The sequence below is a fragment of the Saimiri boliviensis genome, chromosome 12, assembly GCF_048565385.1.
Source record: "Saimiri boliviensis isolate mSaiBol1 chromosome 12, mSaiBol1.pri, whole genome shotgun sequence".
Taxonomy (NCBI): Eukaryota; Metazoa; Chordata; class Mammalia; order Primates; family Cebidae; genus Saimiri; species Saimiri boliviensis.
The window spans coordinates 108,553,805-108,580,255 of record NC_133460.1 but is presented as its reverse complement, the minus strand read 5'-3'; the positions used below and the strand labels follow the sequence as shown (position 1 = coordinate 108,580,255).

Below are 26,451 nucleotides of genomic sequence, written 5' to 3'. Positions count from 1 at the left end.
TGTGGAAGTCTGACAGGAGGTGCTTATCATCCAGCTGCCTCCCATGCAGTTGCTGATGACTTTGGTGATCAGGTAGCCTTCCCCACACTCCTCTTTTTGGGTTCTGGAATTCTGGAAATCCCCTTGGAGTCCTTTAGGCCTAGGGTAGATAATGGCCCTCTCTGATGCATGAGTTTCAGGTTATTTATCCATTCCTTGTGGTTTACTTGCCTACATCGATCGATTGGTTGATTAAGATGGTCTTGCTTTGCTGCCCAGGCTGGAGTGCAGTGGTGCAGTCATAGCTCACTGGAGCCTAAACCTCCTGGGCTCAAGTGATCTCCCACCTCAGCCTTTGGAGTAGGTAGGATTACAGGTATGCCATCACACCAGGTTAATTTTAAATTCTTTAGAAATAGAGACAGGGTCTCACTATGTCACCCAGGATGGTCTGGAACTCCTGGGATTAAGCGGTCCTCCTGTCTTGGTCTCTCAAAGTGCTGGGATTACAGGCGTGAGCCACCGGCATCCACCACCACGTTTTAGGAAATGTTCAAATTGGAGTGTGCCCTGTTTCCAGCTGGGACCCTGACTGGTCGCTGTGGTCTAATGGAATGTGGTGCCGGCAGCTGCCAGTGCCTGCCCTCTGAAAGGGGTGGTGAGGGGCACGCAGGACCAGACTGCCCCTATCTGTTGGATGACTCTGGGTAAGTCGCTTCTCCTCTCTGGGTCTCTGTTTCCCAATATTTAACATAAATGTAGTAGGCTAAGTGAAGCCCAAGTCCTTTCTGATTCTAACATGAGATTGTCCCTGAATATCTATTTTGTGTTCTAAACTTAATAACAGGCTGTGGAGGACACCACAGGCAAATCTGTACTCTAAGTGGGTTGCTGTCACTCAGGTATTTGACAGCAGCTGCTAACTGGTGGCGGTGTGTTTTCCAGAGGCAGCGACGACGTCTAGAGGTGGGTTCAGAGGCACAACTAAGCCACGAGGCGCAACAGGGCTCAAGGGCATGGGGTTCCCGCAGCTGTGGCTGGGGCAGAGCTGGGGCTGGTCCCTCCCTCCGGGAGCGCAGGGCTGGCGGTCCAGCTCATGTCTCTCGGCCTCCAGCCACACCCGGCCCGCGCAACGGGGGCCCGACAGACTTTTCCTTTTCGGGCCTCAGTCGTCTCGCCAACAAAGGGCGGACAATGACCCTTCTCGTCCCGCCGGAGGAGGCGACCGAGGGGCCTGAGCGCAGGGACAGGCAGGCGGGCCCAGGAGGCGCGAGCGCTGATCGAACCCGCGGGAGGAGCAAAGGTCCGTGATGCTCGGCCGGGCCGGCGGGGCGGAAGACGGGGCCCACGGGATTGGTGCCCTGCCCTCCACCCCAGCCAATGAGCGGCGAGGGTGACTTGGGGGCGGGGCGGAATCAGCCTTTAAGCCGCCGTGACCCGCCCGGTCGCCGCCGCGCTGCGCAGACGCTCTGTGGTCCGGGTCTTCCTCGGGTGCCGTCAGGTACCGCGCGGGCGCAGCAGTCCTGGGGCCGTGGCTGGGGCCTGGGCCGGGGGACCCTGACGGCGGCCTGGGAGGCGGGCGGGCGCGGGGTGGTCGCGGCCCGGGTTCTGGGGAGCCGGCTGAGGGGGCGCACTGGGCTCTGGCCGGGGAACGAGCCCCGTCTCCGCGGCCCGTTTACTCCGCGGGCCGCTCGGATCCGGGCGACCTGGAGTCGCCGGCTGGCGCGCAGCCACGGCGGGCAGGGGTGTGGCACCCCCGCGGCCTGCAGGCCGGAGTCCTGGGTCCCGCCCCGAGCGGCCGTGGGGCGGGAGGCAGGGAGAGGCTGAGGATGTGGCAGCTCCGCCTGCCAGGCCGGGCGGAGCCGCCGCCCCCTGCGCTCGCGGCCTGTGCAGGCCAGGACCCGGCCCCACCCAGCCCGGAGCCCCCAAGACCCCGAGGCGCCCCGGGGTTCTGGGAGGTCTTTGGGTCCCCTCGGTTCCGGGAATCTGCGTGGAGGCTGCGTTCTGGGGAGCGGGGAACTGCGCAGTAAGCCGGGGACCCTGGTCACGCGGCGGGGGCGCTGATGGAGCCTTGGGGGGGCTGGGTCCTCCCGCCCGCCCCTGCGCCCTGCAGCTCGGCCTGCCCGTCGCTCCCCTCCTCCAGCTTCTGTAGAAATAAATAAAACTACGGAGGCAGAACCTTTCCTACAGTAATGTGCAGGTTAATTATATGGTGTGGGGGGATGGGGACCAACAGGACTTTCCGAAGGAAAACGTCCAGTTGAGGGTTTTTCTTTTTTTTTTTATTTATAATTTTATGCAAACCCTGCTGATATCAGTAAATGGGCCTTCGAGGGTGGGACGGGAGGGGGCTGGGGCGAGAGGACTGGGGCCGGAAGTCACCTCGGCACTCACCCTGTGACCCACCGTCTCCTCCATTGTCCCTCTGCATCTTCTTGGTGTTCAGTTTTACCTCTTAGATAAATTACGGTGATCAATTAAGGGGGAAAAGAGATTAACTTTGGAATGAAGTGGCTTTACCTTAAGAGATAACTAATGTTCAGTTGTTAAATTCTAAATTTCTCCTGAGATTGAAAGGCTTTCTGTGACTAAGCTAGTTCTTTCAGTTAAACCCGGAACTGCTCTTTAGATTGTAATCCGAAACTCTTACCTATGTGAAATAACAATAGATTCCTTTCATTAGAATATCCTGGTTCTGTCATTAGGTGAATCTTTTCATAAAAACAAGAGTTACCTATAATCCCAGCACTTTGGGAGGCCGAGGCGGGTGGATCATGAGGTCAAGAGATCAAGACCATCCTGGTCAGCATGGTGAAACCCTGTCTCTACTAAAAATACGAAACATTAGCTGGGCATGGTGGCGCGTGCCTTTAGTCCCAGCTACTCGGGAGGATGAGGCAGGAGAATTGCTTGAACCCAGGAGGCGGAGGTTAGTGAGCCGAGATTGCATCACTGCACTCCAGCCTGGGTAACAAGAGCGAAACTCTGTCTCTCTCTCTCACACACACACACACACACACACGCACACGCACACAAAACAAAACAAAAAAACAACAAAACCCAGTTACATTAAAAAGCTTACTTTGGTCAGGCACGGAAGCTCACACCTGTAATCCCAGCACTTTGGGTGGCCGAGGTGGGCGGATCACCTGAGGTAAGGAGTTTGAGACCAGCTTGGTCAACATGGTGAAACCCCATCTTTAAAATTAACCAGACGTCGTGGTGTGGGCCTGTAATCCCAGCTACTGGGGAGACTGACACAGGAAAATTGCTTGAACCTGGGAGGTGGAGGTTGCCTTGTTGAGATCTGGCAGGTCCCTTGGGGGACAGACTCCATTTAAAAAAAAAAGCTTATAGTTTTGGGTTTAAAGTTTCTCATGGTGTTTAAGAATAGTTTTGCATCCCTCACCAAAGAAAAACCCAGTATAACTTTAAATAGTAAACATTTTTTTTTTGGCAGTCATCTTTGACTAATAAATAGTAAACATTTTTTAGAGACATTTTTTCCCTCAAACTGGCTGTCTTAATATGTATTGTTCCCATAGCTTGTCTTTATTACAGTTATTTGTGTGCATATTTTACGTCCTTTAGTGAGTTTTTGAGGACCAGTCAAATCTGAAACATTTACAAACAGCGATGAATGGACTGAATTTGGATGTGTGTGGAGGATGCTCTGTAGTTGACCCTAGTCCTTTTTCAGTAGTAAAACTAACTGTTTGCCAATAATGCACTTGCCTTGGACTTAAGCCAGAATACTGATTACGCAAAAGAGACTTCTGTTGGTAGGCCTGTATTTGTGAATAGTTACCTCAGGAAAAGTAAATATTTGTCCAAATAGCAAGAACAAATTTACTCCTCAAGTTGAATATTTCAAATGGCTGTTGAATGACTTTATACTATTCTTTTTTTTTTCTTCTTTTTCTTTTTTCTCTTTTTTTTTTTTTGGAGATGGAGTTTTGCTCTTGTTAACCAGGCTGGAGTGCAATGGTGCGATCTCGGCTCACCACAACCTCTGCCTCCTGAGTTCAGGCAATTCTCCTGTCTCAGGCTTCTGAGTAGCTGGGATTACAGGCACGTGCCACCATGCTCAGCTAATTTTTTTTGTATTTTTAGTAGAGACGGGGTTTCACCATGTTGACCGGGATGGTCTCGATCTCTTGACCTCATGATCCACCCACCTTGGCCTCCCAAAGTGCTGGGATTACAGGCTTGAGCCACCGCGCCCGGCTATACTATTCTTTTAGAATAGGAAAATAGGGCCTGGGTGCAGTGGCTCACACCTGTAATCCCAGCACTTTGGGAGGCTGAGGTGGGCGGATCACAAGGTCAAGAGATCGAGACCAACCTGGTCAACATGGTGAAACTCCGTCTCTATTAAAAATACAAAAAATTAGCTGGGCATGGTGGTACGTGCCTGTAATCCCAGCTACTTGGGAGGCTGAGGGAGGAGAATTGCTTGAACCCAGGAGGCGGAGGTTGCGGTGAGACGAGATCGTGCCATTGCACTCCAGCCTGGGTAACAAGAGCGAAACTCCGTCTCAAAAAAAAAAAAAAAAAAAACAGTAAAATTCACTTTGCATTCCTAGAACCTAGCCCAGGTTCAGGCATTCTGTGGGCCTTTGTTAAATAAATGAGGTCGGTCTTACTGAGGACCTGAAAGAGTCAAGATAGCAAGTGATCAAGACTATGGGATCACCTATCCCTAACCAAGTTGAGTCTAACTCTAAAAGGGGGTGGTCACTCTCTGACCTCATTTGGAATAACTCATCTCTTCATCAAAAGTTCACTTCATTTAATCTAATGGCCTTCAAAGGTCAAAATAATGTGTTCCAGGCTGCTATCATGCATTGACCTGAGGCCCATACTCAGGTCCTGGATATGAGAACAAATTGCTATTGGCAAGCAAGCATTCTAACACTGAAGGTTTTATCCACATAATTAACAGAGTCCTCCAGGCTACTATTACTCCCTCCCTCCATCTAGCCCACCCGTCTACATAGAACATATTTACTTTACAGTAGGATTTCCACAAAAGGCCTAATGTTGAAGTTAATTTAGCCTATACTCTTAAAATTTTTTTTTTTTTTTTTTTTTTTGAGACGGAGTTTCGCTCTTGTTACCCAGGCTGGAGTGCAATGGCGCGATCTCGGCTCACCGCAACCTCCGCCTCCTGGGTTCAGGCAATTCTCCTGCCTCAGCCTCCTGAGTAGCTGGGATTACAGGCACGTGCCACCATGCCCAGCTAATTTTTTGTATTTTAGTAGAGACGGGGTTTCACCATGTTGACCAGGATGGTCTCGATCTCTCGACCTCATGATCCACCCGCCTCGGCCTCCCAAAGTGCTGGGATTACAGGCTTGAGCCACCGCGCCCGGCCAATTTTACTGTTTTTTTAAGGAGTTTATAGACTTGTAGGCTTTAAAAACAAGTGACCTGAAGTGTTGGGACCTGTTAGAAGCCTGCAAACTTCCTGGGAGTCTTTAAGAGGGACTTAAATAGTAAATACTATAGGGGAGGGTGAAAAAAAGCTACTGTGGATAGTAATTATGATTAGAAAAAAATAACCAAACCTTAATTGTTATCTTGCAAGTATAAAATTGCAGGTAATTTTTTGTCTGTATTTTCTAGTTTTTTTTTTTTATCAACTGAAAAATGGTGTGTGTATGTTTTTAAACAGTTCCAAAAGGAAATCATGGCACTGTTGATTTTTATAATTCAGAAACTGGCTAGTTTTAAGGGCAAAAGGGAACTGAGTGGCCATTTTGTGCTGGATTTGGCACAGTAACATTAACCCGTTTAATCCTCAGTAACACTTCAACCTCATTTTACAAATGGGGAAACGGAAGCTCAGAAAGATTGACAAAACACCCGGAGTTACTCTTAAGAACCACAGACAATTTAAAACCCAGGTCTCCAAACTCTGGATTTTCCACTTGATTCTCCTAATTTTGAAACCTTTTTGGAAGAGGATATTATTGATGTTGGCTGTTTTTAAGTCCATCTTAATTCTGCCCTAAGATTTCTCATACAGTGCCAAGAACGGTGACTTGAACACAGAAGTTTCCTTGATAGAAATGCGTTTACAGGATTTTGATACATCATGGTGCATCCAGTTTCTGACCTTTCCCAGTTAAATCAAATATCTGGACTTTGTTTTAAAAACCTTAAGAATAAGGCCAGGTGCAGTGTCTCACACCTGTAATCCCAGAACTTTCGGAGGCTGAGGTGGGCAGATCGTCTACGGTTAGGAGTTCAAGATCAGCCTGACCAACATGGAGAAACTCCCATCTCTAAAGAAAAAAAAAAAACCAAAAACCCCTGAAGAATTGCTGACCCAGCGGTGTGTGCCTGTAGTTCCAGCCCCTCCTGAGGCTGAGACGGAAGGGTCCCTTGCGCCCAGGTGTTTGAGGCCAACGTGGGCAGCATAGCTGAGACGTCCACTTGTGAGGGAAAAGACACAAAAGCCTGAAGAATGAGTATTGGTAATGTTTTGAATGTTACTATTTATTTTGTCACCAGTTATTCTGTAATAAAACTGCCTAAACTTGACAGGTAAATGATTTGTTCATCCCATTTCTATTGGAAATCAGCTAAGCAGATAACTTTTTTTTTTTTTTTTTTTTTTTCAGACAGAGTCTTGCTCTGTCGCCCAGGCTGGAGTGCAGTGGCACGATTTTGGCTCATTGCAACCTGCGCCTCCCATGTTCAAGCAATTCTCCTGCCTCAGCCACCCGAGTAGCTGGTAGCTGGCATTACAGGCGACTGCCACTATGCCTGGCTAATTTTTGTATTTTTAATTTTTATTTTATTTTTTCCCTACAGCACCCCCCAATTTTTGTATTTTTAGTAGAGATGGAGTTTCACCATGTTGGCCAGGACGGTCTCCATCTCTTGACCTCGTGATCCGCCCTCCTTGGCCTCCCAAAGTGCTGGGATTACAGTTGTGAGTCACCGCGCCTGGCCTAGATAACTTGTGTATAAAATGAGAATGTTGAACTTAGAAAATCTCAGATATTCTTTTTTTTTTTTTTTTTTTTTTTGAGATACAGTCTCACTTTGTTACCCAGGCTTTAGTGCCAGTGGCACAGATTGTGACTCATTGCAGGCTAGAACTCAGGGGCTCAAGAGATCGTTCCACCTTGGTCTCCTGAGTACCTGGTCCTACAGGTATGGGCTGCCACACCTGGCTAATTTTCATATTTTTTTGTAGAGCTGGGGTCTCCCCATGTTGCCCAGGTTGATCTTTAACTCCTGGGCTCAAGTGATCTGCTTTGGCCTCCCAAAGTGCTGATATAAATTATAGACTTGAACCACCTTGCCTGGCCCTGGAAAGTTGTTAGAGTTTAGAGCACCACTAAGTATTGCCTGAGTGTTTTAGTGCTGATTTGATAGGCAAAAATTAATGTTCTAATTTTTTAGTTGATCAAACAATACTGAGTAAAGCATAAAGAGCCCAAGAAAGAAATAATAAATAAATATTTTAGACTTAGTAGTATTTTGGGGGAAGTTCTGTATAGTGCAATTAGATATTTTTGCTAGCAGCTACCTCCAGTTTGATGATTCTTACCCATCCTTTTGTGATACAGTCTGATGAAAGTTATGGACCTTCTTTTTGGAAACATACGTGTCTGCATATAATTCCGCATTTTATTTCAGGAGATTTTGGACTCTCTGAAGACTGTCCCTGGATCTTGGGTTAAAAATCTATATTCTAGTCTTGACTGTGGGAAGAAAAAATAGTCGGTGAGTCTTTGGCAAACCGAGTGCTGGATTTTGTTTAGTAATTGCAAATTCCTGAACATGCTGTATTTACTGGGTAGTGCCAAGTTTAAAGGGAAGTAAGCCAAACTCTGAGTATTATGTTTTGCTAATTTGGCAGCTTAAATCAAGAGTGCTGTGAGATTATACATGGTTTGACTTGTCATTGGAAGACTTCTATTGAAACATGAACTAACTAGGTTTTTTTTTTTTTTTTTTTTTTTTTGCGACGGAGTTTCGCTCTTGTTACCCAGGCTGGAGTGCAATGGCGCGATCTCGGCTCACCGCAACCTCCACCTCCTGGGTTCAGGCAGTTCTCCTGCCTCAGCCTCCTGAGTAGCTGGGATTACAGGCACATGCCACCATGCCCAGCTAATTTTTTGTATTTTTAGTAGAGACGGGGTTTCACCATGTTGACCAGGATGGTCTCGATCTCTTGACCTCGTGATCCACCCGCCTTGGCCTCCCAAAGTGCTGGGATTACAGACGTGAGCCACTGCGCCCGGCTGAATTAACTAGTTTTTTAGAAAGTAAATATAGATAGAATAAGTATGCCTAGTTTTTGGCATCTTTCTCCTAATCAAGAATTCATCTTTTAAGTTTTTTTTCCTTCCAGAGGTGATGCCTATGCACACACTCTAATTTCCTTTTAATTATTAATTTCTTTCGTAGCTTAGTTTTTACTTCTCGGCTTATCAGGATGCTTAATGGTAAATTGGGTACAAAGAAGGGTGCGAAGCCTTGTGGAGGGGCTGGTTTTAGGGTTGAGGGTGACTGGGGAGAGTAGCCATGACTCTGACTTATGTGATGGGGTGGCAGGGTAAACACCAGTGTGCTCACTGACATTTAGACTTTAATGTTCACATAAGTCATGGATTGTAGTTTGACCCTCTCCAGTTCCCAGTTACCTTTTGCTCACAATAGCTTTTATGCCACAATTTTTTGGGGGATAAGTTTTGTAGAAACAACCCTCCTAGCAGAATAGATTGATTTGTTTGGGAATCCTATCTATCTATCTATCTATCTATCTATCTATCTATCTATCTGTCATCTATGTGTATGTTTGGTCTATTCAGCTTACTGTGAACACTCTTTAAAGCTATTATAAATTTACATTTTTTCCTAGTCTTTTTGCCTTTCACCTTTGTTTATGATCAGTTTGACCTACAGAAGTTTTAGATATGTGGCTAAATAAAAGATTTTAGGCTGGGCACAGTGGCTCACACCTTTAAATCCAAAATTTTTGGAGGCTGTGGTGGGCAGATTGCTTGAGCCCAGGAGTTCGAGACCAGCCTGGAAAACAGGGCAAGACTGCCATCTCTACAGAAAATACAAAATTAGCTGGGTGTGGTGGTGTGTGGCTGTAGTCCCAGCTACTGGAGAGGCTGAGGTAGGAGGATCGCTTGAGCCAGGGAAATGAAGCTGCAGTGAACTGTGATCACATCACTACACTCCAGCCTGGGTGACAGAGCTAGACTCTTGTCCCCCGCTTACAAAAAAAAAAAAAAAAAAACTTTTACTTTTTGTAGTTTAGATCTTCCCATACCCTAGAAGTAAACTTTTCCCTCTCCACACCTGTTGTTTTTGTTTCAGGATGGTCCCTTTTATCTTGGTGGAAACCAGATTCTTCCTTAGTTGCTTTACCCTCTATATACAAGGACAAAATAGTTGCCAGTCCTTCCATCTCCTGCCCCATGACTAGTCTCTGGCAGCCTTCTCTCTGGTCTCTGCCCTACAGTTGCAGCTGTCTCATAGCATCGTGCCTGATGGTATTGGACTGTGGTAGGTGCTTAACAAATACTTAGTGTTCAGCAGTACTCAGTCAACACAAAGTGCAGCAGCTCTGGAAAGCGTCTCACTCTCACTGTTTGGTTGATTGATTGACTGATTGACAGGCTATCACTCTGTTGCCTAGGCTGGGCTCAAATTCTTGGACTCAAGTGATTCTCTCATCCTGAGCAGCTGGGGGGCTATAGGCACAAACCATCACACCTGACTCAAGAGTCTCACAGTTTCTTTTTCTTTTATAGAGACTAGGTCTTACTATATTGCCCAGGCTGGTCTTGAACTCCTTGGCTCAAGCGATCCTCCTGTCTTGGCCTCCCAAGGTGCTGGAATTACAGATGTGAGCCACGACGCCTGGCCATTTTTTTTTTTTTTTAAATAGAGATGGGGTTTCTCCATGTTGGTCTTGAACTCCCGACCTCAGACGATCTGCCCATCTCGGCCTCCCAAACTGCTGGAATTACAGCCATGAGCCACCATGCCCAGCCCCATTTTTTTTTTTTTTCCTTGAGACTGGGCTTCACTCTGTCTTCCAGGTTGGAGTGCAATGGCACAATCTCAGCTCACTGCACCCTCAATTTCTCAGGCTCAAGCAATCCTTCCACCTCAGTCTCTTCAATAGCTGGGACTACAGGTGCACACCACTACATCCAGCTAATTTTTAAAATTTTTGTAGTGAAGGAGTCTTGCTGTGTTGCTCAGACTGGTCTCAAACTCCTGGGTTCAAGTGATCCCCTGGCTTCAGCCCCCAAAGTGCTAAGATTACATGCATATGCAAAGGATTCTCACTCTTAATGCATTCTCTTTTCTTTGGACAGATCTGTAGTTTTTCTACTTGAAGGACACAATGTTTTCCAAACTAGCACATTTGCAGAGGTTTGCTGTACTTAGTCGTGGAGTTCATTCTTCAGTGGCTTCTGCTACATCTGTTGCAACTAAAAGAACAGTCCAAGGCCCTCCAAGTTCTGATTACATTTTTGAAAGGGAATCTAAGTATGGCGCACACAATTACCATCCTTTACCTGTAGCCCTGGAGAGAGGAAAAGGTATGTTTCAAATTACTCTGTCTCCTCTCTTTTCTTAAAACTTTTTATAAAAAAAGAATTGCTTCCATATTTTTTCAATATACATTTTTCTGGATGTATTTAATGTATATATTGCAGACACAGTCAATTCTTCATTGAGTGTCTAGTGCTGCTGTGTTAGGTGCTATGGAGGCTTCAAAGAGGAACCATTTAGTTTTTGTCATATGGATCTTACCCAGAGGGAATGCAAGAGAAATAAGAAAGTACTGGCATATTGCTGTCATTTTTTTCTTTTAACTTTTATTTTGGCATAATTTTAGACTTAAAAGCTGTAACAAGTAGTGCTAACGTTTGTCTTTTACTTTTCTCCCAGATTCTCCAGGTGCTAACTTTTTACTGCCTTGCTCTTAGCATGTTCTCTCCCCCCTCTCCTCTCTCCTCCAACGTCCACATATTGTACATTTGTTTTCTGAACTGTTTTGAGAGGAAGTTGTAGACATCACGTCTTTTTTTTTTTTTTTTTTTTTTTTTTTTGAGATGGAGTGTTGCTTTGTTGCCCAAGAATCACTTGAACCCAGGAGGCAGACGTCCTGGGTTCACCGCAACCTCTGCCTCCCGAGTTCAAGTGATTCTCATGTCTCAGCCTTCACATAGCTGGGATTACAGGTGCATGCCACCACATCTGGCTGATTTTTGTATTTTTAGTAGAGATCGGGTTTCACCATGTTGACTAGGCTGGTCTCAAACTCCTGACCTCAGGTGATTCATTCGCCTTGGTCTCCCAAAGTGCTGTGATTATAGGCGTGAGCCACTGGGCTCAGCCGGACATGACACCTCCCCCCTGCAACTTTTTTTTGAGGAGTTTCCCTAGTCGCCCAGGCTGGAGTGCAATGGCATGATTTCCGCTCACTGCAACCTCCGCCTCTTGGGTTCAAGTGATTCTCCTGCCCCAGCTCCTGAGTAGCTGGGACTACAAGCCCATGCCACCACGTCCCACTAATTTTTGTACTTTTAGTAGGATAGGGTTTCACCATGTTGGCCAGGCTAGTCTTGAACTCCTGAGCTCAAGTGATCCACTCACCTCAGCCTCCCAAAGTGCTGGGATTGCAGGTGTGAGCCACTGCGCCTGGCCACAGGGCGTCTCTTTATCCATAAATACTTAGTGTGTCTTTTCTAAACACCGTGACTTTTTGAGATAGGGTCTCACTCTTTTGCCTAGGCTGGAGTGCAGTCCTGGGTTCAGGTGATTATCCCACCTCAGCTTCCCAAGTAGCTGGGACTACAGGTGTGCCCCACCATGTCTGGCTTATTTTTTGTAGAGATTAGATTTTGCCATGTTGGCCCAGGGTGGTCTTGAACTCCTGGTCTCAAGTGATCCTACTGCCTCGGCCTCCCACAGTGCTGGGCTTGTAGGTGTGAGCCACCATGCCCAGCTGACTTTCTCTTTTATAACCATAGAGTAATTACAACAATCAAGAACCTAACACTGGTACAGCACCATTATTTAGTCTAGAGACCTAATCCAGATTTCATTCGTTCTCTTTTGTAACAAAAGAAAAAACCTCGGATGAGTTGCATTCAGTTGTCATGTTTAGCGTTCTTGAACCAGAACAGTTCCTCAATCCTTCTTGGTTGTTGTGGTCTTCTTTCCCTTCGTATTAAGTATCTCGTGGGGACAGAGTGTGAAACTCTGTAAATACCCAGTTACTCATGAACTTTGACTCACAATTTTAGCATCTACTCGTGATTCCTGCCTGAATAAATGATTACTGTGACAGTGGCCAAATGGTGATTTAATCTACAATTTGGAATAAATAACAGCGTTAACTAAATAAAACAAAAATTTATTACTTAGCTTTGTACCAGAAAATGACAATGTAAGAGTATCACACATTTTTGTCAATTGCCTGTATTTTATTTGCCAGTATTATAGACATACCTTCTTTTGAACTAATAAAAATCTGTTTTGTGTTACATGACATGGCAACATCATTTTACATTCCCACGAGCAATGTATGAGAATGCCAATTTCTTCAGATACTTGTCAAAACTTGTTTTTTAATTATAACCATCCCAGGGAATGTGAGATGTTGTCTCACTGTGGTTTTAACTTGCATTTTCCTAATGATGTGATGTTGAACATCTTTTCATGTCTTAGCCATTTGTATATCTTCTTTGGAGAAATAGCTATTCAAGTCCTTGCCCATTTTTAAATTGGGTTGTTTGTCCTTTTGAAATTGAGTTGTAAGAGTTCTAGGTATTAGATCCTTATCAGATATGTGATTTGCAATTTTTTTTTCCATTCTAAGGGTTGTTATAGTCTACTTCTCATGATTTTTGTCTGTTATGTGTAACTTCTGCTTTTTTTGTTTTTAAATTTTATTTATTTTATTTATAGGCAGAATTATACTCTGGTGCTCAGGCTGGAGTGCAGTGGCACAATCTCAACCCACTTCATCCTCCATCTCCCAGGCTCAAGCAGTCCTCCTACCTCAGCCTCCTCAGTAACTGGGACCATAGGCTCACACCACCATGCCTGGCATTTTTCTGTAGAATCAAGGGTTTTGCTGTGTTGCCCAGGCTGATCTGGAACTCCTGGGCTCAAGCAATACCTGCCTTGGTCTCCCAAGGTGTTAGGATTACAGGCGTGAGCCACCCCTCCCGGCCTAATTTCTGCTTTTAAATTTTAATTTTGGGTCCTAAATCTTAGAATTAGGTAAAGGTGGCCAAGTGTGGTGGCTCACGCCTGTAATCCCAACACTTCAGTAGGCTGAAGTGGGTGGATCATGAGGGCAGGAGTTCAAGACCAGCCTGACCACCATGGTGAAACCTCGTCTCTACTAAAAATACAAAAATTAGCCAGGCATGGTGGTGCGTGCCTGTAATCCCTGATATTCAGGAAGCCGAGGCAGGAGAATTGTTTGAACCCAGGAGGTGGAGGTTGCATTGAGCCAAGATCATGCCACTGCACTTCAGCCTGGGCCACAGAGTGAGACTCCATCTCAAAAAAAAAAAAAAAAAAGTCTTAGGTAAAGCTTTTATTCCAGAGTTTATAACCTTTTTGTGTTATTTTTGTTAAGTGTGTATTTTGAGGCCAGGCAGATAAAATCCAATTCTTAGTAATTCCTTATAAACCAAAGTTTATTATACCTGAGCTAAAACAAGCTTTAACTACAAATATATGTTAAATAGAGGTCCACATATACACGTTCAGAGGGCTTGCTAGCAGTCTTAATTTTTGGACATTATGCCATGTAGTAATTGTCTAAAATTATTTTCCTTGTGTATTTTAGGCGTTTACTTATGGGATGTAGAAGGCAGAAAATATTTTGACTTCCTGAGTTCTTACAGTGCTGTCAACCAAGGGCACTGTCACCCCAAGATTGTGAATGCTCTGAAGAGTCAAGCGGACAAATTGACCTTAACATCTAGAGCTTTCTACAATAACGTACTTGGTGAATATGAGGAGTATATTACTAAACTTTTCAACTACCACAAAGTTCTTCCTATGAATACAGGTAAAGCATTTCCTTTTTTTGTTAAATACTCTCAAAAATAATATTTGTATTTTCTGGTAGTTTAAAATTTTTTGATAGTTTAAAATTTAAAAAAAAGTTTAAAATTTCAAAAAATCTGAACGTTTTTCTCTCCTGATAGGAGTGGAGGCTGGAGAGACTGCCTGTAAACTGGCTCGTAGGTGGGGATATACTGTGAAGGGCATTCCGAAATACAAAGCAAAGGTTGTTTTTGCAGGTACGTAAAATTAAATACTCTGTGATTGAAACATACAATATAATTTACTGTGGCCAGGCATAGTGGCTCATGCCTGTAAACCTAGCACTTTTGGGAGGCCAAGGCAGGAGGATCCCTTGAACCCAGGAGTTCAAGACTGGCCTGGGCAACATAGGGAGACCCTGTCTCTATTTTAAAAAAAAAAAAGTAATATATATAATTTACGTATGTATATAAAATTTACTGTTTTAATTTACTGATGAAATACTTGTAATATATTTTGCCCAGTACATGATACATATTTGCTGAATGTTTCATAAAAACTAATGAGGGATTTCCTCTTCTTGGGATTATTTCTTCATGTATGAATTTTTCTTTCTGAACTCTCTATTCCTCTAATTTGCCAGTCAGGTTTTTTTCATAGCAGTTATCCAGTTAATTAAATAGTCTTACTGGTAGAGGGTTTTTTGTTGGGTGTTGGGGCTGGGTGAAGTTAGTATGGGGCCACACTCTACGTAGACTGTGGTTTGAATCTTGATATTGGAGGTGCTGTTGTGCCATGTTCCTCTTAGAAGCTGTTGGAAAGAGGAGGGTTGGAGTTGCCCTTGTTAGGCTTCTGGGACTGGATGAAAGGAATATCTTGAGACTAGCAATTAATTGAGAGGTTGTAGTTTGACAGTTGAATTCTTTTTTTTTTTTTTTTTTTTTTTGAGACGGAGTTCTGCTCTTGTTACCCAGGCTGGAGTGCAATGGCGCGATCTCGGCTCACCGCAACCTCCGCCTCCTGGGTTCAGGCAATTCTCCTGCCTCAGCCTCCTGAGTAGCTGGGATTACAGGCACACGCCACCATGCCCAGCTAATTTTTTGTATTTTTAGTAGAGACGGGGTTTCACCATGTTGACCAGGATGGTCTCGATCTCTCGACCTCGTGATCCACCCGCCTCGGCCTCCCTAAGTGCTGGGATTACAGGCTTGAGCCACCGCGCCCGGCCTGACAGTTGAATTCTTTATATTATGTTCAAATGAGAGATTCTGACTTGTTTTTTAAGTTTTTTTTTTTTTTTTAAATTATGTATAGATTTGTCACTGTAATGGTCAAAGTTTATTCTTGTGATAGTTGAAATCATTACATATTCTGCCTTGTGAACACATGCGGTTAAATTATAAACCCCATAACATAATAGAATCCAGAGTTCAACTGAAGGCCAGAGGTAATTGGTATTTGAGGTGACAGATTTGTATTCCCAAAGAAGAAATCTTTGCAAAACTCTAACTTGCCATTTAAAAATACTGTGCTTTCATTGTAACTCAACATAACTGTCTCTTGCAAACAAAAATGGTGTTTCTAGTGATTTTCATTCTTATAGACTGCATCCAGTCTCTTTCTTTTTTTTCTTTTGTGACAGAGTTTTCGCTCTTGTTGCCCAGGCTGGAGTGCAACGGCGCGATCTCGGCTCACCGCAACCTCCGCCTCCTGGGTTCAGGCAATTCTCCTGCCTCAGCCTCCTGAGTAGCTGGGATTACAGGCACGCGCCACCATGCCCAGCTAATTTTTAGTATTTTTAGTAGAGACGGGGTTTCACCAAGTTGACCAGGATGGCTCGATCTCTTGACCTCGTGATCCACCCGCCTCGGCCTCCCAAAGTGCTGGGATTACAGGCTTGAGCCACCGCGCCCGGCCTAGTCTCTTTCTTAATAGCAAAGGGTGCAAAGATGATTTCACCTGAGTATTGAAAGAAACTGGTGAGTCAGTGGGGTGGAGAGACAGAGGAAGACTGTCCCTTACCGTAAGTCCCTTATGTCTGCAGGGTAAGTGACCAAGGGTGAGGTTCCTGAGGCTAGGCAGGGGAGAGCAAATAGGCTTAATGGTCCAATCAGTACATTTCTTAAACAAGCCTAGTCAAAATCAATGTGCTGTTGTTTGTGGACAAGTGAAAGATGAGATTACTTGTAGGTTAGAGATGCTGGTGAAAGAGGCTTTGCAAGAATAGTATTTAGAAACGTGATGAAGCCAAAACAGGATAATCTAGTACTGATTAATTGAGTTGTTGCTGGCAGAGGTGGTGAGAAGATAAAAACATTCATGATATCATGAACTCCCCACCTCTCTTATTCTACATGGTTTCTTTCCTTCTGGAATTTAACCCTGTCTGAAATATTCAGCTTACTTGCTTTACTGGTTTATGTTAGGTGTTTCTTTCTTGCTAGAAAGGAAGCTCCCTGAGGACAGGGATCTTGCTAGTTGTGATCATGATCTGTTCCCCAACATTTTTTTTTGAGATGGAGTTTTGCTTTTGTCACCCAGTCTGCAGTCTGGAGTGCAAAGGTGAGATCTTGGCTCACTGCAACCTCTGCCTCCTGGGTTCAAGTGATTCTTCTGCCTCAGCCTCCCGAGTAGCTGGGATTATAGGGACCCACCACCGTGACTAGCTGATTTTTATATTTTTAGTAGAGACAGGGTTTCATCATGTTAGCCAGGGTGGTCTTGAACTCCTGCCCTCAGGCGATCCTCCTGTCTCAAAGTGCTGGGATTACAGGTGTGAGCCACTACACCTGGCCCCCAACATCTTTATTATTATTATTATTTTTAGTTTTTCAGACAGAGTTTTGCTGTTGTCTAGGCTGGAGTGCAGTGGTGCGATCTTGGCTCACAGCAATCTCCACCTCCCGGGTTCAAGCAATTCTCATGTCTCAGCCTTCCGAGTAGCTGGGACTACAGGTGTGTGCCACCATGCCCGGCTAATTTTCGTATTTTTAGTAGAGATGGGATTTCATCATGTTGGCCAGGCTGGTCTCAAACTCCTGACCTCAGGTGATCTGCCTGCCTCGGCCTCCCAGAGTACAGGGATTACAGGCGTGAGCCACTGTGCCTGGCCTATTCCCCACCATCTAAAACAATGCCTGACATAGTAGATCCTCAGTCACCTTTATTAATGGATAAAAAAGAAAGGCAGACATCTGTCATTTAGCATCATGAAGGATTATAATATCAAGGAAGGCAAAATGGAAATGTGTTTGGATCGCTTGAGGATCTTTTCTCCAAATGAAATTGGAAATGCATTCTGTTGTTAGCCTGCAGTATTGGAGTTTTTTTTTTTTTTTTTTTTTTTTTTTTTGAGACGGAGTTTCGCTCTTGTTACCCAGGCTGGAGTACAATGGCACCATCTCGGCTCACCTCAACCTCTGCCTCCTGGGTTCAGGCAATTCTCCTGCCTCAGCCTCCTGAGTAGCTGGGATTACAGGCACGTGCCACCATGCCCAGCTAATTTTTTGCATTTTTAGTAGAGACGGGGTTTCACTATGTTGACCAGGATGGTCTTGATCTCTTGACCTCGTGATCCACCCGCCTCGGCCTCCCAAAGTGCTGGGATTATAGGTGTGAGCCACCGTGACCGGCAGTATTGGAGTTTTGAAAGGAAAACTGCTAATTGTCTATGAAGGATAATCTCCTTCTCATATCACCATCATACATGCACCTTCTCTAGAAAACATGCTTTGAAGACCTCAATTACGGCTTGGTATTGGGTTGGGAATTATTGAAAGAAAAGTAAGTTATCTATCTTTAGGGGCTGTATATTCCAGTCAAGAGGCTTAGTAGAGAGAAATGCCTAAAATAGGAATGACAAGGCTAGACCTAGTGGTCTTCTGTCAGAGGAGCCATGGTGTTTAATTCATTTTTTATTATTTTTTTTGAGATGGAGTCTTGCTCTGTTGCCAAGCTGGAGTGCAGTGGTGCAGTCTTGGCTCACTGCCACCTCCAATGCCTGGGTTCAAGCAATTCCCCTGCCTCAGCCTCCTGAGTAGCTGGGACTATAGGCACGTGCCACCACGCCCCAGCTAATTTTATTTTATTTTATTTTATTGTATTTTAGTAGAGACAGGGTTTCACCATGTTGGCCAGGATGGTCTTGATCTCCTGACCTCATGATCCACCTGCCCTGGCCTCCCAAAGTGCTGGGATTACAGGTGTGAGCCACTGTGCCTGGCATGGAGCCATGGTATTTAATATCAGACTATGTTTTAAGAATTGAAAGCCCACTAGAGGTGCGTTAAAGCAAGCCCTTAATTTATTTTTTGAGTCAAACTTCTTGTGGTGTTTTGCAGGGATAGTGCTTATTGAATTTTCAGTTTCTTTAAAATAATCACTATTTGTTTCTCCTTTCTAGCTGGAAACTTTTGGGGTAGGACGTTGTCTGCTATATCTAGTTCCACAGACCCGACCAGTTACGATGGTTTTGGACCATTCATGCCGGGATTTGACATCATTCCCTATAATGACCTGCCTGCACTGGAGGTATTTTCTAGCGTCATGCTTAGCTCACTGTGAATAGAAATTAAAGCTGTTGAATATATGAATGAAAAATACATTATATGATAGTAATGCAAATTTATCTCACTTAAGTTAGGCCACGATTTCAGACTTGTTCTTAGTAACAATCAATTAGTTTCTAACACAGAGAAAGCTGATTTCCATGATCTACTCTGTACAGCCAGCCAGCTGCTTTAGATGTGTCCTTCAGAACAATTAACGTGGGTATACCTGCTTAATTGCTAGGTAAAATTTCTGATTTTAGCTAGCTTCTTAAATTTTGAAGTCAAAGACTTTTTAAGAAAGCCTTAAGTTGGCTTTAAAAGGGTATTTACTTTAGATTTAATTTAATTAATTTTTTTGAGACAGAGCCTTACATCGCCCAAGCTGGAATACAGTGGCACAATCTCGTCTCACTGCAAACTCTGCCACCTGGGTTCAAGTGATCCTTCTGCCTCAGCCCCCCAAGTAGCTGAGACCACAGGCACACACCACCACACCCAACTAACTTTTCTATTTTCTGTAGAGAATGGTTTTGCCATGTTGGCCAGGCTGGTCTCGAACACTTGACCTGAAGTCATCCACCCACTTTGGCCTCCCAAAGTGCTGGGGTTACAGGCATGAGCCGCTGTGCCCAGCCAGATTTAATTTCTAATACATGTATTAGAAATTTTGTATTAAAAAACAGGCTGGGCATGGTGGTGCATGCCTGTAATCCCAGTGCTTTGGGAAGCCAGGGCTGGAGGAGCACTTGAGTTCAGGAGTTCAAGACCGGCCTAGGCAACATAGGGAGAGGCTGTGTCTACAAAAAATTTTAAAAATCAAGGCCAGGCGTGGTGGCTCACGCCTGTAATCCCAGCACTTTGGGAGGCCAAGGTGGATGGATTGCTTGAGGTCAGGAATTCAAGACCAGCCTGGCCAACATGGTGAAACTCTGTCTCTACTAAAAATTCAGAAAAATTTAGCTGGGTGTGGTGGTGTGCACCTGTAATCCCAGCTACTCAGGAGGCTAAGGCAGGAGAATTCCTAGAACCCACAAGGTGGAGGCTGCAGTGAGCCAAGATTGTGTGTGCTATTGCACTCCAGCCTGGGCAACAGAGGAAACTCCATTTCCAAAAAAAACAAAATAAATAAAAAGTCGGCTGGGCATGGTATACACCTACTTGAGAGGCTGAGGCAGGAGGATCACCTGGAGCCCAGGAGTTCGAGACTTGAGTGAGCCAAGTTTATGCCGCTATACTCCAGCCTGGGCAATGGAGTGAGGAGAAGAAGAAAATGTAGGCTAGTGTCACTTAAAGCTGAAATATCTGGAGCTTCTGATGATTGGATGGTAGTGAATTTGAAGTCTTCCACTTCAAATTCTTCTGACGTCAGAATTTATGTTAGTGCAAAAACTTGATTTGCATACTTAATAGGAAAATATGTGCGGTGTATGATTTCAGATTTCCAAGTATGGTAGAAAGAACGTTACTAAAACTTATTCCTGTTTCTTTTGTAGCGTGCTCTTCAGGATCCAAATGTGGCTGCGTTCATGGTAGAGCCAATTCAGGGTGAAGCAGGCGTCGTTGTTCCAGATCCCGGTTACCTACTGGGTGTGCGAGAGCTCTGCACCAGGCACCAGGTTGTCCACTTAGCTGTTTGTGATCCTCCCCAACTTCTCTCTCTGAACGCTGCTGGTAGGATAAATGCAAAGTTAAATTGCTGTCCACTAGAGGGCGATGGCATTCTAAGAGCTGAAGTACTTTCTAGTGCTTAGAAATCTACGCAGAAGCTGACTTTCCTGTCTCTGGCCATGTCCTGGGCCCTGTGCAGAGCTGCAGACCCGGCCTTAACAGCGTTTCCCTTCTCGCCACTCTAAGAGCCTTTTGCGCTGAGCCCCTCCCAGACCCGTTGTCCTATTCGTCTCTCCTCCTTTCCCCCAGGGCTAAAATTAGTGTATTTTGTTTACCATTTGAGAGTTCCTGACACATCTTAAATGTTTGTGGAATAAACAAGTGAATTAATTTGTCCCCAGAGGGTAGTTATGTCCAGAAAAGCTGTACAAAATCCTCACTTTTGGATCAGCACCTTGGGCCTCTAGGGAGGTAGCAGCCTGACAGGAAATAGGAAATAGTTGGTGAGTATTCAAGATTCTCATAGGATACTCTTGAAATTGTGTGTGTAGTCAAAACATTTTTACAAATCTGAGGGCACGTCAGAGTTACACCTTTATTGTCAGGGAGGGCAGTGAAATAAAGATGGGTATTTTCCCTTTGGAAACAAAAATGATCACTGATGCTTTTACGTTTTTTTCCCCCCAATAGGTTCTGTTTATTGCTGATGAAATACAGACAGGATTGGCCAGAACTGGTAGATGGCTGGCTGTTGATCATGAAAATGTCAGACCTGATATAGTCCTCCTTGGAAAGGCCCTTTCTGGGGGCTTATATCCCGTAAGTTTCATGTCCCCCCGTTTCCATTTCCTATTTTTGTAAAATATACCGCTAAAGTGTTTCTACATTAACCGATTGTGACAGTTATGCCTTTCAGATGGTTTGATTTTACCAAGCGTGCTGTAGGTCACCTGGAATATATGTAATAAAAACATTTAAGGGACCAGTGTGTGCCCCACTTAGAAGAATTGAGTGTGCCTTGGAATTTGCTATGACATTGGATTTGGGTGGAAACAGTTTACCCTCAAAGGACTCCTGTAGACTCCTGTTGTTTTTTTCAGTGTTCAGAAACATGGCATATTACTAATTGTTTAAAACGGTGACTGATGAACATAGTGAAAAAATTAATGTTGGTTGTAGTTCATGTCTTGGGTTTACCATTCAGAGCCAGTAATTGTTGCTGGGTCCAAGATCTCCAAAGTATAGATGTTTTTGCTGAATACACAAAACTTTTGCAAAAAAGAATGCTCAACTTTGTTTTCTAAGCATTTAAACAAAGCATTTTATCTCCATGTTGGAAGGAATTGTGAAATTATTTCATTTTCTCTTTTAGTTGCAAAATTATATTGTTTTGTTCCATTGAAGTGTGCCTAATGTATTTGTAATGTTTTAGGGTATTACTTAGGTTGTCATTGGTAGTTAGGCTGGCAGATGTAAACTCTTGTTGAAGTCATTAAGTATTAGCTTCTTGGCTGGGCGTGGTGGCTCATGCCTGTAACCCCAGCAGTTTGGGAGGCCAAGGCAGGTAGATTGCCTGAAGTCAGGAGTTTGAGACCTGGCCAACATGGTGAAACCACAGCTCTACTAAAACTACACATACACAAAAAATAGCCGGGCATGGTGGTGGGCGCCTGCAATCCCAGCTATTTGGGAGGCTGAGGCAAGAGAATTGCTTGAGCCAGGGAGGTGGAGGTTGCAGTGAGCAGAGATCCTGCACTCTAGCCTGGGTGACAGAGCGAGGCTCTGGGAAAAAGAATGCTTAGTAGAATGCTTAGTGCTGAGAAATGACGTGATGAATTCACTGTCTTTCAGGTGTCTGCGGTGCTGTGTGATGATGACATAATGCTGACTATTAAGCCAGGGGAGCATGGATCCACATACGGTGGCAATCCACTAGGCTGCCGAGTGGCCATCGCAGCCCTTGAGGTAAAGCTGATACAGCCGTACAGTGACTATTATTTAAAGTAATGTTGAGGTGATTTTTAATTTGGCCCACTGGTATAATAAGAAATTCAATAAGAATGCCAAATATTAGAAAACACGACGTATAGAGGAAAATTTTTAGGAAGACGACATTTTCGAAAAGTAATTTAAACTTGGCCTAGTAGACTGGATTTCCTCTGTGGGCTTCTGGGGTTCACCGTCTCCTGGGTGCTTTGGGCTCTTAGGCCCTGGCTTGCCCTCACAGAACTCTCACCTGTGACCCACCTACCAGGCCCGACTTTTTGCTTATTTTAGCAAGCAAGGCTTTTTTTTAAAAGTGAGGATTTATAATGTTTTCAAACTGATTTTTTAAGTGCCTGCTGAAGGCCTAAAATTATTATGTAATCTCTGAGGATGGGTCTTTGTGAGCGGGAAGAAACTATTGCAGTTTAGGAATTTAGTCCATTGATGCATTCAACTAATGATAGTATGTGAGTTGCATTAAATAAACTTTAATACTGATTTTGCCATGAAAGATTGGCAGTAGATTCATGACTAAAGCAAGGCTCTGAGCTAGTGTATGTTTAATTAGAAATTAAACTAATAGAGGCTTTGAAAAATCGCAGTGAAAGTTAAGTTCCTCTCATCTTTCCTCTAGTCATGTTCTTCCTGTGCTTACAGGCCCTGTTGTCCTCCAAAGAACAACGAAAAAGGGAAGTCTTAACATGTGTATAATTTTTCCTTTAACGTAGGTTTTAGAAGAAGAAAACCTTGCTGAAAATGCAGAAAAAATGGGCATTATCTTGAGAAACGAACTCATGAAGCTGCCTTCTGATGTTGTAACTGCTGTGAGAGGAAAAGGATTATTGAACGCTATTGTTATTAAAGAAACCAAAGGTATGGAGATAAAACGTTTACTCAAGTTTTTTTTTTTTTTTTTTTTTTAGGAAGATCTAAAGTACACTTGGTATTTTATTTTACTTTTTTTTCGAGACAGAGTCTTGCTTTCTAACTCAGGCTGGAGTGCACTGGCATGATCTGGGCTCTCCGCAACCTCCGCCTCCTGGATTCAAGCAATTCTCCTGCCTCAGTCTCCTGAGTAGCTGGGATTACAGGCGCCCGCCACCATGCGCAGCTAATTTTTGTAGTTTTATTAGAGACAGGGGGTTTCATCATGTTGGTCAGGCTGGTCTCGAACTCCGGACCTCTTGATCTGCCTGCCTTGGCCTCCCCAAGTACTGGGATTACAGGTGTGAACCCACTGCGCCTGGCCACACTTGGTATTTTAATTGGTTGTTGGGATGTTCTGTTTGAAACTGTTGACTGACATACTGACCAAGCCTTTTAGAGAGATTATTTATAATTATATTGAGTATAAAAAATATAGCTCTTTTCTAAATGAAGGCAAATTTAACCAATTTGATTCTTGCTGTTCCTTTAAGAGACTTGTTTTTCTGCCTTAAGTAGTCATGCAATATTTAGAGAGTTCAAGATTTTTTGTTGGTGAGTCTGAACAGAATGCTGTCCTTGAAAGTGTCCTCTTTGCTATTCTTCTCTCCCTCTGATGCTTTATGTGAGTAGAGGTTAGAGGAGCAGCAGTAATAATGATATAAATGACAGTGATGATGTCGCTAATAAAAATAATGCTGGCTGTCCCTTAGTTGGGTGTTTGATGTCTTAGTACATCGTTTGTAATCCTTAAGTCTTCCTTGTTGGATTTTCTTGTGATAACTCTTCCTTTTAAAGTGATGATTCCAGCCTCCCAACTTTGGCTGCACTTAAAAATCAGCCTGGGAGCTTTTTAAAAAAATGAGTCAAAGCCTGGTCTTACCCCAGGGAGTCTGATTTGATGCATCTGGGGTGAGGCACAGGCGTTAGGAATAGCTTTTAAGGTGATTCTGATGTACAATCAGATTGAGAATCACTACTATAAAATGTTGAACTCAGGAAGTGAATCCCTTTTTTTGGAATAAGTAGTGTTCACTGGTTTTTGAGCATTGCCTTTTTTTTTTTTTTTTTTTTTTTTGAGACAGAGTTTCACTCTTGTTTCCCAGGCTGGAGTGCAATGGTGTGATTTCAGCTGACTGCAACCTCCACCTCCTGGGTTCAAATGATTAGCTGGGATTACAGGAACGCGCCACCACGCCTGGCTAATTTTGCATTTTTAGTGGAGATGGGTTTCTCCATGTTGTTGACTGGTTTCAAACTCCCGATCTCAGGTGATTCGCCCACCTCAGCCTCCCACAGTGATGGGATTACAGGGTTCAGCCACTATGTCCAGCCAGAATATTGCCCATTCTGTGTTAGTTAATCATCTGGATCATACCCAAGTTCTTTTACATTAGTTACTTGTGTGATTAATATAGCAGCCTTAACACATTTTTTTTTTTTTTGGCTTGCTCTTTTTCATTTATGAAAATCCATGATATGTCTAATATCATTGAAACCTAGTTGTGTGCTTGCTGAAAAGTGAAGAGTAACTTCATTTTTAGGGATAATAAAGCAAGCTTGCAGCTCCAAGCTTCCCTTTTTTGAGCAAGTTCTGGAATATTGTTTTGCCAGGCTGCACTTCACTCATACATGTGGCAAGGGACGTTTAAATGTTTATCTTTGAGCATGTATGTTTTACTGTTTTTCTTTAGATTGTGATGCTTGGAAGGTGTGTCTGCGACTTCGAGATAATGGACTTCTGGCCAAGCCGACCCATGGCGACATCATCAGGTTTGCGCCTCCGCTGGTGATCAAGGAGGATGAGATCCTAGAGTCCGTTGAAATTATTAACAAGACCATCTTGTCTTTCTGAGGGTAGCCAGCTGTTTTCAGTGGTCGCTGGGAGACAGCTGCAGACAGGTGGTCCTGTGAAAGCTTTGTTCTCAATGCAGGCACATTTCACTCCCATGAGTCTTCAAAAACTTTTTTTTTTGAATATATGTTTTTTTCAGTTTATACGTAATAGAACAATGTTTATGAACCTGCCATTTGCTTTGTAATGTAACTAAGAGAATGTATTGGCATCTATATCAGTGAAAGTGTGTTGATATGCGTGTGTACTTTCTAAGGGGAAACACATCTATATACAGACAGCCTTTAAATCAAGTCCTTCAGTATAATTTATACATGTTTTTATAATTTCCTTGCTGGTATAAGTGTTTTGTATTTGAAAAAGTTATCTCTGGGGTATTACATAAAAGGCTTCACCTTATAAAGTGAAATCATTGTTATAAAATCTTAGGAAGGATTAGTGGCTAAGCATGTATAAAATAGTGACATTAAGTAAACTTCATGTTGGCCAGCACCAGGGTTGTATTCTATGGATGTCATTATTTTCAATTAAGAATTAGTGTTTATCATTCCTAAATTGTTTTGGTGCTTGATTATAAAAAATGTTTATTTTAAACATTTCTTTGAATTTAAAATAAAGCTTATATTTCAGATGTCTGTTTTGTGATGTGTATTGACCTTAGAAGGAAGAAGCTGAGGCAAAATTAGTATAGGATGTTTAGGCGGGCCAAGGTTGGGGACTAGCTTGGGATGCACTTCCAGGTTGCCTTGGAGAGTGCTCCAGAGAACATTTTTTAAAGAGAAAAGGACAGCTCAGCTGCTTCTATAGCCTCTACTGACACAAGGCGAAGGGGTGTTACAAATATTGTTTGTCAGGCATTCTCACTGGTTTACAGAAGTAACCTTGGTTAGTGATGGGTTATATGCTGTTGAACTATAAGGTGTATGGCGTTTGATAGCTACTTGGCTTCAAGAGGTAATTATTTAGCTCAGGAGGGAGTGACCTGACTACGGTTTCATTCTATAATGCCTCTCTGGGCCGGATTATTATTTTCTATTTTTTGAGCTGGAGTCTCACTCTGTTGCCCAGGCTGGAGGGCAGCGGTGTGATCTCAGCTCACTGCAACCTCCCCCTCCTGGGCTCGTGTGATTCTCTTAACTCAGCCTCCGGAATAGCTGGGGTCACAGGCATACACCACCATACCAGGCTAATTCTAGTATTTTTAGTAAAGACAGGATTTCATTAAGTTGACCAGGCTGTTCTTGAACTCCTGACCTCAAGTGATCCCCTCTGACTCGGCCTCCCAAAGTGCTGGGATTACAGGTGTGAACCACTGCGCCTGGCTGGAGCCTGATAATTTAAAGGGGCTCATGTTCTTCAGATAAAAGGTTTCTTTATTCCCCATGTCAGTATGCTATTATTGCAGTATCGTCAGTTACATTTTTAAGCTTTTTGAGACTCTCCCTTCTTTATTACATGTGTTTTTTTCCTTTTCTGTTTTTGAGA

General features: G+C 43.8%; 1 protein-coding gene across 1 annotated transcript; it reads left to right on the top strand.

Annotated features, from left to right (window-relative positions):
- The first annotated feature begins 1,394 nt into the window (after positions 1-1,394).
- On the top strand, positions 1,395-25,597 carry OAT (ornithine aminotransferase). The gene is made up of 11 exons (XM_039465220.2): positions 1,395-1,480; positions 7,636-7,722; positions 10,341-10,568; positions 13,841-14,065; positions 14,205-14,300; positions 18,446-18,573; positions 20,087-20,209; positions 20,892-21,020; positions 22,053-22,166; positions 22,916-23,060; positions 24,806-25,597. The coding sequence occupies exons 3-11, from the start codon at positions 10,370-10,372 to the stop codon at positions 24,964-24,966; spliced, it is 1,320 nt and encodes a 439-aa protein (XP_039321154.1). The 5' UTR covers positions 1,395-1,480; positions 7,636-7,722; positions 10,341-10,369; the 3' UTR covers positions 24,967-25,597.
- The last annotated feature ends 854 nt before the right edge of the window (positions 25,598-26,451 follow it).

What these genes read in the sequence shown, in the direction of transcription:
- OAT (XM_039465220.2), top strand. Translation starts at nt 10,370, where the DNA reads ATGTTTTCCAAACTAGCACATTTGCAGAGGTTTGCTGTACTTAGTCGT. An exon ending in AGCTCTGCACCAGGCACCAG is followed by an intron (nt 20,210 to 20,891) that starts GTTGTCCACTTA and finishes TCCCCCCAATAG; the next exon opens with GTTCTGTTTATTGCTGATGA. An exon ending in TGGCCATCGCAGCCCTTGAG is followed by an intron (nt 22,167 to 22,915) that starts GTAAAGCTGATA and finishes CCTTTAACGTAG; the next exon opens with GTTTTAGAAGAAGAAAACCT.